Source organism: Rhipicephalus microplus, chromosome X (genome assembly GCF_043290135.1).
Source record: "Rhipicephalus microplus isolate Deutch F79 chromosome X, USDA_Rmic, whole genome shotgun sequence".
Taxonomy (NCBI): domain Eukaryota; kingdom Metazoa; phylum Arthropoda; class Arachnida; order Ixodida; family Ixodidae; genus Rhipicephalus; species Rhipicephalus microplus.
In genome coordinates, this window is record NC_134710.1 from 267,278,335 (window position 1) to 267,291,888 (window position 13,554).

General features: G+C 41.0%; 1 protein-coding gene across 1 annotated transcript in view; it reads left to right on the forward strand.

The window, feature by feature from the left end:
- Nucleotides 1-13,140, forward strand: part of ftz-f1 (ftz transcription factor 1) — a 301,960-nt gene extending 288,820 nt beyond the window's left edge. Inside the window, exon 7 of the mRNA XM_037414080.2 lies at nucleotides 8,273-13,140. Within this exon, the coding sequence (XP_037269977.2) occupies nucleotides 8,273-8,419 (147 nt within the window). The 3' untranslated portion in view covers nucleotides 8,420-13,140. The remainder of the gene's footprint in view (nucleotides 1-8,272) is intronic.
- Nucleotides 13,141-13,554: the final 414 nt, after the last annotated feature.

Consider the following 13,554-nt stretch of genomic DNA (forward strand, 5'->3'; position numbering starts at 1 on the left):
TCTGATTGGTTTATTCCGTAGTGCTGACATTTCATGTATTCTGTGGAGAAATAAGTGTGAGGAGGATATAGTGCTTGTAGGAAAGGTAGTGAAGGTGAGTAAGAAACTGCTGTCTCACCTTTAAACTCGGGGAGTGGTTTAAAGGCCCTTTAAAGCTGCCACTTTTCTATGTAGTAGCAGAAATGTAAATTTAGTCCTGTAAATAAATTTGGGTGCTAGTTCAGAAATAGTAAACCCAGGTGATCGAAATTGATATAGGGCTCCTCACTACAGTGTGCCTCATAATTGTACCGTGGCTTTGGTCCAGAAAAGCCCATTAGTTTTATTATTGCTGTAGTTACAGTGGCCATGTATTCGATATTGCATAAATTTGCTCTAGAGAAAAAGCACACAAGTAATCATGTTTATCGGATTTCTATGTATTTCATATTCACTCTTATTTATGGAAAATTGTGTCGGAAGTTTCATGCATATAAAAAGGCTTGAAGGATTTGATAGGTATCCAAACAATCACTATTGGCAATGAAAATTTCGTAAATGAACCCACACATCACTGAAGCTGTGAGAATCGTAATAACTTTGTGCCTGTTCAATTTAATATGCTCTACAAATGTTACAAAAAACGTGGCACCTCTAATGCACATAGCATTCGTACGATCAGCTGATTTGTATCGTTGATTGTGATGAGAAAGCTCCTGACATTGAATTACACCCTGCCAACAGTGAATCTCATGCAGTAAATATTCAATATTCAAGTGAAAATCAATCACTATTTGTCTCTTTCTTACCATAAAAATTATGAGTGAAAAAAATAAAAAAATTGGAGGATGTCCTAACGATGGAATGCATTGAATTCTTTATTTCCAGTCAAAATTAATTGGTTATGCTTTGCACTTGAAGGCACATATTCAGTAAATATGGTGGACTGCTCACCAAGAAACTTCTAATTTATTTCTTGCTTCCTGCTCCTCTCATAAAGATTGTCTGATTTTTGCTGCTTTCTTTCTGCATTGTTAGCAGTACCTAAGCTGATTTGATTCATAAGGTCTAGAATTGGACAGCGCAGAGTACTGGATGAAACACTGAAGAAGCACACATGGACAGTACTGACTCTCAGCTGAGGTTTATTCCATACGAGACAAGCACAAGAAAAATAATTCTAAGCAAAAGAAAGGACAAACAAAAAGTACCTCAATCTGTTTACCGCCTGCGCATGACTTTCAGAAATTCAGCTTGTTTATCAATTAAAGGGGCCCTGCAACATTTCTTGAGCATGGTCAGAAAACGCTGCCGATCAATAGTCGAGGGTCCCGAAAACACAAGAACCAAATATTATAGCACAGAACACGGCCTGGAATTCACAATAAATTCTCATAGTCAGCTATAAATTTCTCTCTCTTTTCTCGACAAATAATGTACAAGCTCAAAAATCACTTGTCACAGACATTGTATGAGCATGGCGCGCTCGGTTGTTACAGGGGCCGCTGCGGGAGGCTACTATGTGCACGCACATGTTGCAGCCTTCCGCGGTGAAAAGCTGTGTATTCAATGAAAAAAAAATATAAAGTGCTCAAGGTCTTGAGGCGCACATTACATATTTTCTTTCACTGTTCCACCCCTCCCTGCTTAGCTTCCAGTGCTTTCATATAGATGAGAGAAGAAAGAATGCACTTGCAGCGTGTGACAAATCTTTGCAACTCTGCTCGTACTGGGCGGATTCTAAAAATTTTTGCGGCAGGGAATTTGTGAGGCAATAAGCTCTTTTAGGGAATCCATTCTATTGCTGCTTGAAAAAGTGTTGGAAGGCCCCTTTGAAACAATAGAAGGCTGGCCGATACACTGCTCTCTATATTTATTAATATGGTATGTCTTTACGATAAGTCTTGTGTTCGTGCAACTGTGCCTATCACTTCTGTCTTGTTAAACAGTGGCTTGCATTGATGCTGTGCGCAATGAGAAACTTGGTTTGATAGTCGGTCATTCTTTTCGCATTTCCTCTGATGTTTCTGTTGCCCACCTACCAGTCTGATTGATATAACTATTGCCGCGTCACAGAGGAATCTTGTAGGCTACTCCTGTAGCACAAGAAATGAAGGTGTTTCTGCGTTTCACATCACATTCACCTTTCTTTTTGGTTTTGCCTTCTGTCCTGTGCTTAAAACCACTGTCTCCTGTTCAGAAAAATGTTTCTGATTGTGGCACAAATGAAAAGACCGTTTATCACATCGGTACAAGCGAGCATGCTTTTGTGCCAGAAAAAAAAAAGAATTTTAACTGAGAAAAAAAAAAGTGGCCAGTAGTACCACCCAACAGCAATTGTGGGCAGTCTTGACAACTTAGAAATTCTCACAGGTAGACTTATTTATTTTGCTTAAAAATAAACACGTTTAACTTGAAATTGTATTTATGCACTTTAGGTAGCTTAGGTTGCGCCAGACACCATTTTTTGCTTTTTATCTCATGCGCTCAAATAGGCGCCTGGTGGCGCTGCCGGCGGTGTGTTCGCTTGCCAGCATGCCTGCCTGCTAACAGCGGAGAAACGCGACCACGACATTTGCCGCTGCTCATGAGAACAACAAAAAGTGTGTGCGTGCCTAAAATGGTCGCTAAGGTATTTGTTTAATTCATAACCAAACTTTATGAAGCCTGCAAGAACCGCACGCGGTTTCAGTTTTCGACTTTCACTGGCACCAACCAGTGTTGTGGGCATTCATCATACCGATGGAAGGAGACATAATGTGAGCAGAAAAATTCTGTTTTAAAAATTTCTGCGCACTTTCTAGAGAAACCTCTGCAAGGTTAGACACTTCACATGGTATGCTTCTTATTGCGACACAAGACAGGAGACTAATGAAGGATGGTAAACAGTCCCTTTAACACGCACACAAATGCTGCCCAGCTTCTTGGTAGCTGTAAAAGCCACTTTCACATTATATCTGGATGCAACATTCTTAAGGTTATGCGCCATCTTGTGAACGTAGAGTATCGGGACGATGCTGCTTTCATTATCTTTCTCACGACATTCGTGTTTACTGGATTGTTTGATGAATCTTCTCACATGATGTGGTGACCAGATAATCTGGAAACCCTACTTTTTGCAACCTCTGGATCCGAGCATCAGAACTGCTGTGCACAGCTACAGTGTGTACACATGACTTAAACTTGGCCGCCCCTACAAAGATGCAGCCAACCCATGTTTAATCACTTTGGAAATTGGTGATGTGAGAGGCATAAAAGGCTTTAGTAGCAACCTGGGCACAAGAGATTCAGATGCTGACTGAACATTTCTGCAGCACAATAATTTGAAGACGTGCAATGTAATTTGCATAAAGTTGAAGACCTGTACTACTCCATGCCATAGAAAGAGCTCATGACCACTGTGAAGTCATGTATCACACAGACAATTACGAAGCCAAGTTCATTGATAAGACTGTGACGTCAGTGAACAGCTTCATGGAACTTCTGAGGTTTTCTTGAAATCCATTTTTGTAGGCGTTAGCAATTTGATAATCTTTCTTAAAAAGAGCGGAGTTTTCATCAGCTCTCGCATTGCTCCACTACTTAGCAACATTTTCTTAAGTAAAGTCCTAATATAAGGACAGATAAGATGGTTTCAGTTGAAGTATTTCTGTACATTGACGATTACTTAATCCTTTGTGAATGAAGGAACAATGTCATCAAAAGGATGGGAGATATTTTTAAGATTTTAAAAATAGCAGAAGCACACTTCACACAACTGCCAAAAAGGATTAAACCTTCAATTTTTACACTGAAAGCTAACATTTAAACTGGAGCATGTATGCTGGCAGTACGCGCCTAGGTCACAAAAGGCTGTTTTTTTTTTTGTCTTACACATCAGCTCATTCTTAAGTGATTAAAGATGGGTCAACTGCATCCTTGGTACAGGCGTGCCCAAGCCATGCGTATGCACGGTGCAAAGCAGTGTTCATGGCAAAATCCAGTAGTTGCAAAAAACAGGGTTTCTAGATTATATGGTCACTAGGTTTTGTGAGAAGGTGGCGGGATGGATTAAACAGTTCAGTAAACGTAGCAACCTTAAAAAAGATAATGAAAGCCGGATAGTTCTGCTTCCCTACATTCACAAGATGGCGCATACCCTTAAAAATGTTGCATTTAGATATGATGCGAAACTAGTTTTTACAATTCCCAAGAATATGGGCAGCATTTGCACGCGTGTTAAGTGTGGGGCAAAAAGGGAAACCAGAAAGAAAGGTCAACATGGTATGAAACACAGAAGCACCTTCATTCATTGTGCTACAGTAGTCTTGTACAAGATTCCAGTGTCATGCGGCAATAGTTCTATCGGTTAGACTGGTAGGTGCTCAAATGTTAGATTATGGTAGCACCTGGGGAAATGTGAAAAGAATGATTAATTATCAAACTTGTTGCTCGCAAGCCACTGTTTAATAGGATGGAAGTTATTGATAGGCACAGTAGCATGGACGAAAGACTCATCCTAGAGACACTAGAGACATTATGTTTACATATATAGAGAGAGCAGTGTATTAGCCAGCCTTAAATTGCCTCAAGTGATCAACAAGTTGAATTCCTAAAAGTCACATATAGGTGCTAAGCAGATTGAGGTACTTCTTGTTTTTTCTTTGTTTTCTTTAGAATTATTTTCTTTGTCCGGTGTTTTGCTCTGCGCTATTCTATACGTTGTGAATCGAGACCAACTGACCAACTTTTCATTTTGTTGCATTCCTTGGTTCATATATGTGGTGTAATGTGCTTTGTTGTTCAGCTCACAAAGTTGGGATGTAAATTAATCAGCTGGTGTTGTTAAGATGGAATTTGAGGGAGCCAAAATGGGCAGACCTACAAGGTAGCAGAGGCTTAGCATTCCAAATTTCCAAGAGGGTTTTGAGGTAACTGATTGTGATTGTGATCAAAATTTAGAAGTTTGTGTGCACATATGTTGAGCATTTGCGGAAAGCAGTTTTTGGTTGTCGACAAGTGAGGTAAACCACTGGTGGCAGATTTCGGTGTCGAGATTCCTCGCTCTTTCAAGTACAGTGCAGTATGATACACAGCAGATAAAGATTGGAAAAGGGCTTTAGTTTTTTTAAAACAGTTTGTTAGCAAAGGTTACAAGCTTGCTGGTGCGTGCACTTCTAACATCACATAACCCAGGTGAAAATGATTCCCATTCCCAGCTGGGTTATGGAACCTTGAAATTTTTCCAGGCTGGAAATTCTAGCTGGGAATGGAAAATGTTTTCAGCCTGGAAAAATTTCCAGGTTTCATAATCCAGCAGGGAATGGAAATATTCCCACCTGGAAATGAAAAAATTTTCAGGTTCCATAATCCAGTGGGGAATGGAAATATTTCCCAGCTGGGAATAGAAAATTTTCCAGCCTGGAAAAATTTACAGGTTCCATAATGCAGCTGGGAATCGAAATATTTCCAGCTGAGAATGGAAACATTTTAGGTAGGAAATGGTTTGTTGCAAGCCTTGAAAGAATGTACAGATTTCACCTCACTGCTATTGCATACGTATTAGCATCAAATTCTTCAGGACCTGTTCATCCAGATCACTCAACACAGAAAAGAGAATGGTTTTGAAACTGAAAAACATTTATTTGAACGCTTGTAGCAACTGCTGGAACGTATCTCGAGATGTGGAATGAGTTGGTTACATCCTTGCACACTACCTGAAAAATATATTCATGCATAGTGAGTGCACATTAAAACCACATTAACCTATAAAACGCTATTCTAGCAACAGTATAACCTCACCAACCCACATGAACAGCATCAATACAGCTTTTCTTAGAAGTACAACACAACTTTATCGTACACTCAAAACAACAGCAGCATTTGAAGCAAATGTCTTTTTTAGGAAAAATTTGATGGGCATTGCAGTTTAAACCCCAATAAATACTAAGCAACAATTATTTTTATTGACCCTAAAGTACTCCAAATGAACATCAAATTAATTCACACGCACTTATGTAATTACTGGCATTAGTTGCCAAGACGCATGCACGCCATTTGCGCAAGCATTGAACGGCACATAAATATGGCGACAGTCTTTTTGCCCAAACCGGCCTGTAATGCATTTTGTGTGTATAGAAACATTGCAAACAAACATTTGGGACAAACGTGTCTAAAATATACAGGTACAAAACTTACCTCTAAACGATAGAACCGCACTTGACATAATCCATGTCCCATGATCGGCGCTCAGTCCAACACATCACACACAGTACAGCTGTAAAAACCACTTGAACGCACTGTCATCACTCGTAGCACTTTCCAGAGATAAAACTGAACTATTTCATACAACCGCCACACATGTATTACTCAAGGAAAATCACTAAACTAACGTACAACGAGCAAGCACATGTGCAACTTGCTCCATGACTGTGCACGACATGTGCAACTGCTCCAGAACATTATTGAAGTCCTGAGGATCAGTCCAGGACTGATGCTGGCTGCTCCCACGTCGGGACAGAGAGGCCAAGGCCCTCTGCCGCCACACGGGCCCTCTGGACTGTGGCTAATAATGATTTATTCAGTTTACTGGACCACTGTCAATAATAATGTTACCTTTAAAAAAGATTATTACTTTTCCTATGATGTATGAGTTATAAAGAGTTGGCTATTATTTGAAAATAGCGTTAGAATGCACTGAGAAATGATACGACAATAGTGCTACTAGTGCTACTGAGATGTCAACGAAAATCGCGGTAGCGCATTGTTTTTCGTGGTTTGTGGCTGCGGAATCGACGAGAGCTTGCTAGCAAAGCTTACAAATATTAGGTCATGGTAGTCAATGGTGAATTTAAAGGTAAGGCTCCTTTTCATAAGGCAGAAACTGGTTTTGTTTAAAGCTGTAGGCGCAGCGGCTTAATGAGCAACTGAGCAAGCTACTGGTTGAACGTCTACAGTTATAACATTTTGCAACGACGTGTTTGCTGGGTGCACGACTGTAAGGTCAAATAAAAGTAGGTCTGACCCTGCCCTACATTTAATTCCCAGCACTACGGGGTGCCTAAAATCGTAGTGGTTAAATGTATGCCGGCCATATGATCTTGGCCGTCGAGAGCATCTTTCTGGGGGAGGGGGGGGGGATGCAAACTTGTGTTGTACCACTGCCAGGGGAGGGAAAAAGCGCTGGGGTAGCTTGGGCGGGGGTAAATGTTAGTGTGTATTGAAGGGTGCAAGTGCCCCTTTTCTAACCCCCTGCCGACGCCCATGCTTGCATGTGACCAATACTCTGAGTCGTCCTCGAATGCACAGCTTGCGTTACCGAGAGGTTACTTTTTCATTGCGTCTAGGAAGAAAAAGTTGAGTTTTGGTATTCGATTTGTAAGGTGTGGGACTTTAGGAAGCAAAATTCTGGAAAAAAAACTCAAGTTACATTCGAGTAAAGGCAGTAAACACTTATTCTGTCCCTTGTATGTATAGCATCTTTTTGTTTGGCTCGAATTTCTTTTGAAAATAACCACTCTCAAACAGAAAAATTTCATGCTAATCGAGCAAATTATTTCCCAACTGCAAGATAGAAACATTTCCTGCTGGAAATATAACTTCCAAACTGGACTGGGAAGCTTCAAGCTGGAAATGGCTTTCCAGTTGGGAATGATTTCTATTTCTAGCCTGGAAATACTATTCCCAGCCTGGGATGGGATTAATTCCCAGCCGGATATAGCATTTCTAGCTGGGAATGGGAAATTCCCCACCTGAATGGCAGTTTCCAGCTAAAATCCAGACTGGAAACTCAATTTCCAGATGGGAATTCACATCCCATTTTTATGAGGGAAGATTACAGCAGTATATTACATCCCCTTGATTGACAAAGAGCACCTGGTAGTTGTAGCTGCTTAAGTAAGGTTTGCACAAATGCCTTCCCCTAACCCCTCCTTGGAGAGTAGTCAGGGCAGGGATGGCCACTTCTAAACCCTTAATTTAGGCTGAGTATGCGGGGAAATGCAGCCTGCCCCCCCCCCCCCCCCCTTTTTTTGGGGGGGTCAAGAATTCATGTGTGCAACCAACACTGACTATTTACTCCTACCGTACCACTGTTTTCTGCGACGACTGAATCTTGAACTTATACAGTTGATTTGTCCCTATCCTGCATACTTCTTTCCTCATCTTTGTGTTGTTTCATGCTGCCCTCAAAGACTTTAGAGCATACTGGTGACAACAGTGCAGAGATTTAACATATATAAGTTTTGAAATATGGTGCTTCTTTCTCATCCTTCCTGCTATGCATGATGTCTGATCATGGCTTACTTTCCTGCAGGACAAATTTGGCCAGCTCTACCAGATGCTTCCGAGTCTGAAGCTGATAAGCACACGCGGGGAGGAGTACCTCTTCTACAAGCACATGAGCGGCAGTGCCCCGTCACAGACGCTCCTCATGGAGATGCTCCACGCCAAGAAGAAATAGCATCCGGCTCCTCCGCCCGCCCCCACGCCCCTCCGCCGGAAACGTCTCGACCGGAAGAACCCTGACCGGAACCTGGCCCGCTCCGCGTCCGTGTGAGAAACAGCGCGCGCCCCCTCCTCCTCCGCCTCTCGTCCTCTGCCCATTTCGTACTACCCCGCCGAGGCTGCGTTCGGCCCAGGGAGCCGTGTGGCCGGGCCGGCCGTGGCTTCAAGCGGAGTGTGCGGATGACATTTTCTCTTGGGATACAAACTGTAAAAGAGTGAGCACGAGAAAGAGGGGTCTGCCTTCTCTGTGCAGGCCCGGCGGTCAGCGGGGAGCACCCGTGTGAGAGCTCTAGCATTAAGTAACATGCTTGTCGTCTCGTGTACACAACACACATGGATGTGATAGTGTGTGCTTGTGTGTGCATCCATATGGGCGTGGATGCCTAGCCGTGCATGCATGCCGAGTGAGTGCAGATGTATAGTATATATAAGTATATATACATATATATATATATATAGATCCCACACGCACACACGTATATATGTACCTATGTACCAGTGTACGCAAAAGAAGAGAAATAGAACAATATTGAGGTGTGAAAAGAACATTTAGTGCCACCCGACACATTTGGCTGGCTGGCCAAGTGTGTCGTGTGAGCCACAAATTCTGTGTGGAGGTGTCACGAGCTCTACAACTCAACAGGGACTCTGCGCAACGTTACGGAGCTTGTGTGGGTGGCGATATCTTAATAAGAGAGGTTTTCTCTGAGCATCTTTCCATTCTTTAGTCTTTTTCTTGCCTTGTCCCTGTCATATTGCTTTTGCTTCCAACTTCCCTTTCTTTTGGATGTGATGGTGTGCATGCTGTTTTTGCGTGAGTGCATCTATTTACAAGTTGCATTGGCATCAGGCTAGACGAGTGAGTGAGAAAGGACTTTTCTCTTTCCCCTTACGAGTTTGGACAGACTCAGGGAAAAGAAATTTGTGTGAGAGAGAACAAAGGGGGAGACTGTTGGTCCACCCAACTTGACACCCTTTGTTTCTTGCATGGGTGACTGTTGCATGCTTTTCCCTCATTTTTAACTTGTTATTCACAGCAGCGTATGCCAGATTTCTCTAAAGTGTCTTTTATAACTGTATTCTTCACTCATTGCTTACTTTCACGTTTTCTACATCGAGTGTCCCTCCGTCTAATTCACTGTGCTGGGCACCCCACTCTGTCATGTCTTTCCTTACTGCTGCTATTATCACCTCATCTCGTGAACATTTTTCACCTCGCAGAAGAATCGAATTTCCCAGCCCGCTTACTTGTGCATTAAGCCATGCCATCCGTTATCGCCGGAGCCGAGCATCTGTGTCATCCTTTGTTTTTTATTGTTAATGTTTGATCGCTGCACAGAATGTGACTTGGAAAGGTTGTGAAAGGCTCCATCGTTGTTGTTCTTTTTTTTTTCTTACGGAGCAGGAGATGCCCTCGGCACTATTTGCTTTTGAATGAAATAATAATAAGCATAGTAGTGGCCAACTGAGGAATATGCAAATGCTCATTACATGCCTGACTGTGAAGAGTGAATAGTGGGCCTGGTCTTAGCAACTAACCTAATGAAGCTGCGTCTCGAGTGTATCAAGTTCACTCTTCCATTAGCTTGCTTGATTACTTTTATTTTATGATGCACATTTGAGTAGAAAACGACCACTTTTTTTTTCCACTGATGATTATTATGACAAAATGTTTTACAAAAAAAAATTCGCTGTTCAACTGTAATTTTTTTTATCACTTCGTATATTGCTATGGGAGCACCTCTAGTTGTGTAGAAGTGCATATAATTCTATTATGTTAAGGCAAAATATTTTGCCACGTTTGAAAATCAAGAAAAGTCTTTTAAGTAAGAAGCATGAATTTATTTCTTCAGGGAAAATTTCTGGTTAAAAATGAGCATATTTTGTTACTGACAACTTTCAACAGATCAGGCTCACTCACTTCAACAGCAAAGCTGACATTAGTCAGCCTAATGCAGGCAGAATGTTGCATCTTTTAATAATTTTCTTTTATTTAGTATGGCTTGCAGAGGGCTTTTCTCTTGTGAAGTTTGTGCACAGTACATTTGCTTTTTCTAAGGCAGATGTTGCATAGTATACACTTTATTATTTATAGTGCTAGTAGATATTTTACTCCCTGTATTTTTTAGATATTTAGTTTTTATAGAAGTTCAGAAGCATTAGCATGATTGCATGTCTTTCTATGAGGCTTAGACATTGTCAGCATCTAGTTTTAATCTTTAAAAAATTTAATAAAAGAAGTTGAGGTTCATGTGCTTTTCTCAACTTTTTATGCCCCTCAGAATATTCTATATGAGTGCCGAGGCATCAATGAGTGAAGTTATGGTTTGCGTGCTGGTGACTGCCAAGTTGCAGGTGGCTGTTAGGCTTGCTTGTGGCATATGTTGCCTCCTTCATGTTAGAATGTACTTTCACGGCCATTTGTGAAAGCTATATACTTACATAGCCAATATGTGTAGGACGGACTGGGTGCAGCAACAAAGCATGTCCAACGCAGCTCAATGTGTTTTAGTTTTTTTTAAAGCTTATTCTTTGTTGATGACCCTTGTGGTCAGTGTGTACATAGACCACTGTCTTTATCACAGATGTTTTTATCTTGATAGCAGAGTACAGATGCATACATCATTTTATTTTTTTTTCCTTTATGGCGCGAGTTCCTTCAGTGTACGATTTTTTCTTTTAACATTATTTTCGTCAACGAATATGTGTGCATGAATGTCCCGATTGAGAGCATGTAAAATTATCATAACCTTTATTTTTTTTTTGCCCATTTGATGTATGAGGAATTATATTTATATTGTGTAATTCCTGTGCAATACTTTTTTTTTCATAAACTTTTAAAACTGATTTTGTGAAGGCTTGGTATTGGAAACCCCTCATGTGGCAGGATTATCAGCTTGATTTAATTTGGATGATGGATGTTGGAAATACAACAGTAGAGAGGCTGTGTTTTCGGTTGACATCATGCTTTTTGTGTTTTTTCGCACACAGTACAGGTTTGCTCGTGATATAGCGTTCCACAGCCAGAAGCAAGCGCACAGATCATGTTGGTTCAGATCATTGTATTTAAGAGATGTTCATCAAGCGCTTCCGTGTTATAGTGTACTTCGCAACTGGAAACTTGCTTTGGCAGCTTTGAACTATTGTGAAGTCCCTACTAAACAAAAATCTAGAAGGGGCCATTAAGCCCATTTGTTGCAGCACAACCAATTTGTATAAAATGCAGCCTCCATTAAATAACGAGTGCTAGTGTAATACAGATTACACAGCAGTTTTTTGTTGATGTTTAAGGGTAAAACAAATGAAAGTGTGTATAGATAATTAGATTCGAGTGTCTTGTCATCGCAGTTGCAAGTATTAAGAGTACGAATAGAAGTTGTAACAAAGATTGTTGTCTGTGCCTGTACTTTTTCTTTTTTTTCCCCCATTTGAATTGGTGCTTTTGTTACAGTGTTATACAGTGTTAATCATTGTCCGAGTGGCCCCCATTGAACTCCACTGCCAACCTACACACCATGAGGAGTGCGTTCTTGCTGTATGACTGGAGAGAAAAAGGAACATTTGCATCACTCTGCTTGCTGTCGCTGCCATGCTGTCATGTGACACATATTGTGCCGAAGGTTTCCTCATGAGCTTTGCTTGCTTCTAGTTATTGCATCAAGAAGTTTCAATTGTCTTGTTGACATCCCTTTTCTGCTCGCAGTATTTTTATAGGGATGGATGCTTAACGCTCTAGTTCGAATGCTTGTGTATAGGCCTGTGTAGGGCATGAGTGAACGCACCCTTTGCATTTTCATGCACATGTGGCAGACGTCTGCAATGCGGGTGTAGTCGAATTGTTTGTGCATCGGTTCTAACATATTTTAGGCTGTGCTAGAGATTAATAGTTTTCTTTTATGGACCGAATATTGTATTTTTCTTTATTCAAGCATATTGTTAACATTTAGGTATGAGCATTTTTTCAGACATTTCATGGAAGTTCAAATGCAGTGCCTGAAAAGCAGCCATTTTATACACTTGAATGAAAAAAGCAGGCACTTTTGTGTGTCACCTTTTAACTTTGTTTATCTGCAGAAATGGCTAAGTGACATGACCTGCTTGGGTTATTTTCATTAGTGTTACCAGAGCGTGGAAGGGCTGGAGGTTCCATTATAACTCCCATCAGATTGTATGTGCATATATACACACGCACACAAAAACATGAATATAGAGGGGTCAGACTGTCCCCCAAAAGTAAAATTCTGCTTATGCCCCTGGTATCAGAGCAGTGTCGCTAATTCTATAATTTGCCAGGTTGCATCTTGGTTGTTTGATGTTAATGTAGTCTTTTTCAGTCTTTGTTAGAAAGCCATGATGTCGTCTTCACATTGCTTATGCTCATAAAGCACAATGAATCAACAGTGACAGGTGCTTATTACCCTAACCGCATTAGAATGGATCTTGTATGAATGTTCCCCTCCAAATATGTCACATAACTTGGAAGTTAATGGGCAGTCATATGAGCGAAATTTAGTTGTTTAAATCTTGGTAAAACATAATGTACATTTCGAGACGAATGGATCGAGGGTTCATTTTTTTCTCTAGACTCAACTGATACTAAAGCCAAAGAAAGCACAAGAGTAGGGGCAGATCCTGAATGAATTTTTCTTTTTCAGAAATTGGGGGGGGGGGGGGGGGGGGGTCAACTCTCATTTTGGTGCATGTATTTAATTTTGTATGTAGACACATACAAAATTAAAAATTCAAGGGGGAGAGGGGTTCAACCTCCCACACCCCACTCCGTCCTGGCTACACCAGTTCACAGAGTAGATTTGTTTTTTAGTTGAAGTGTAGTAATGATGACATAATTGAAGTGAAGGAACAAACAACCTGCTTTGGTAGAAAGTGAACCCATAACCTTCCAACTCTCAAGATTTCAAGGTTGTGCATTTGGTCCTCACCAGGGACAAGTTTTAATTTTGTTTATGTTCATTAATTTTTTCTTTATTATAATATTGCACCTCAATTAAGAGTTACAAATACTGTCTCCTTTGCTTCCCCTTTGTTTCACAAGGGGTTGCCTTCTTGTATCCCTTGTATCCCGGCCGCTGC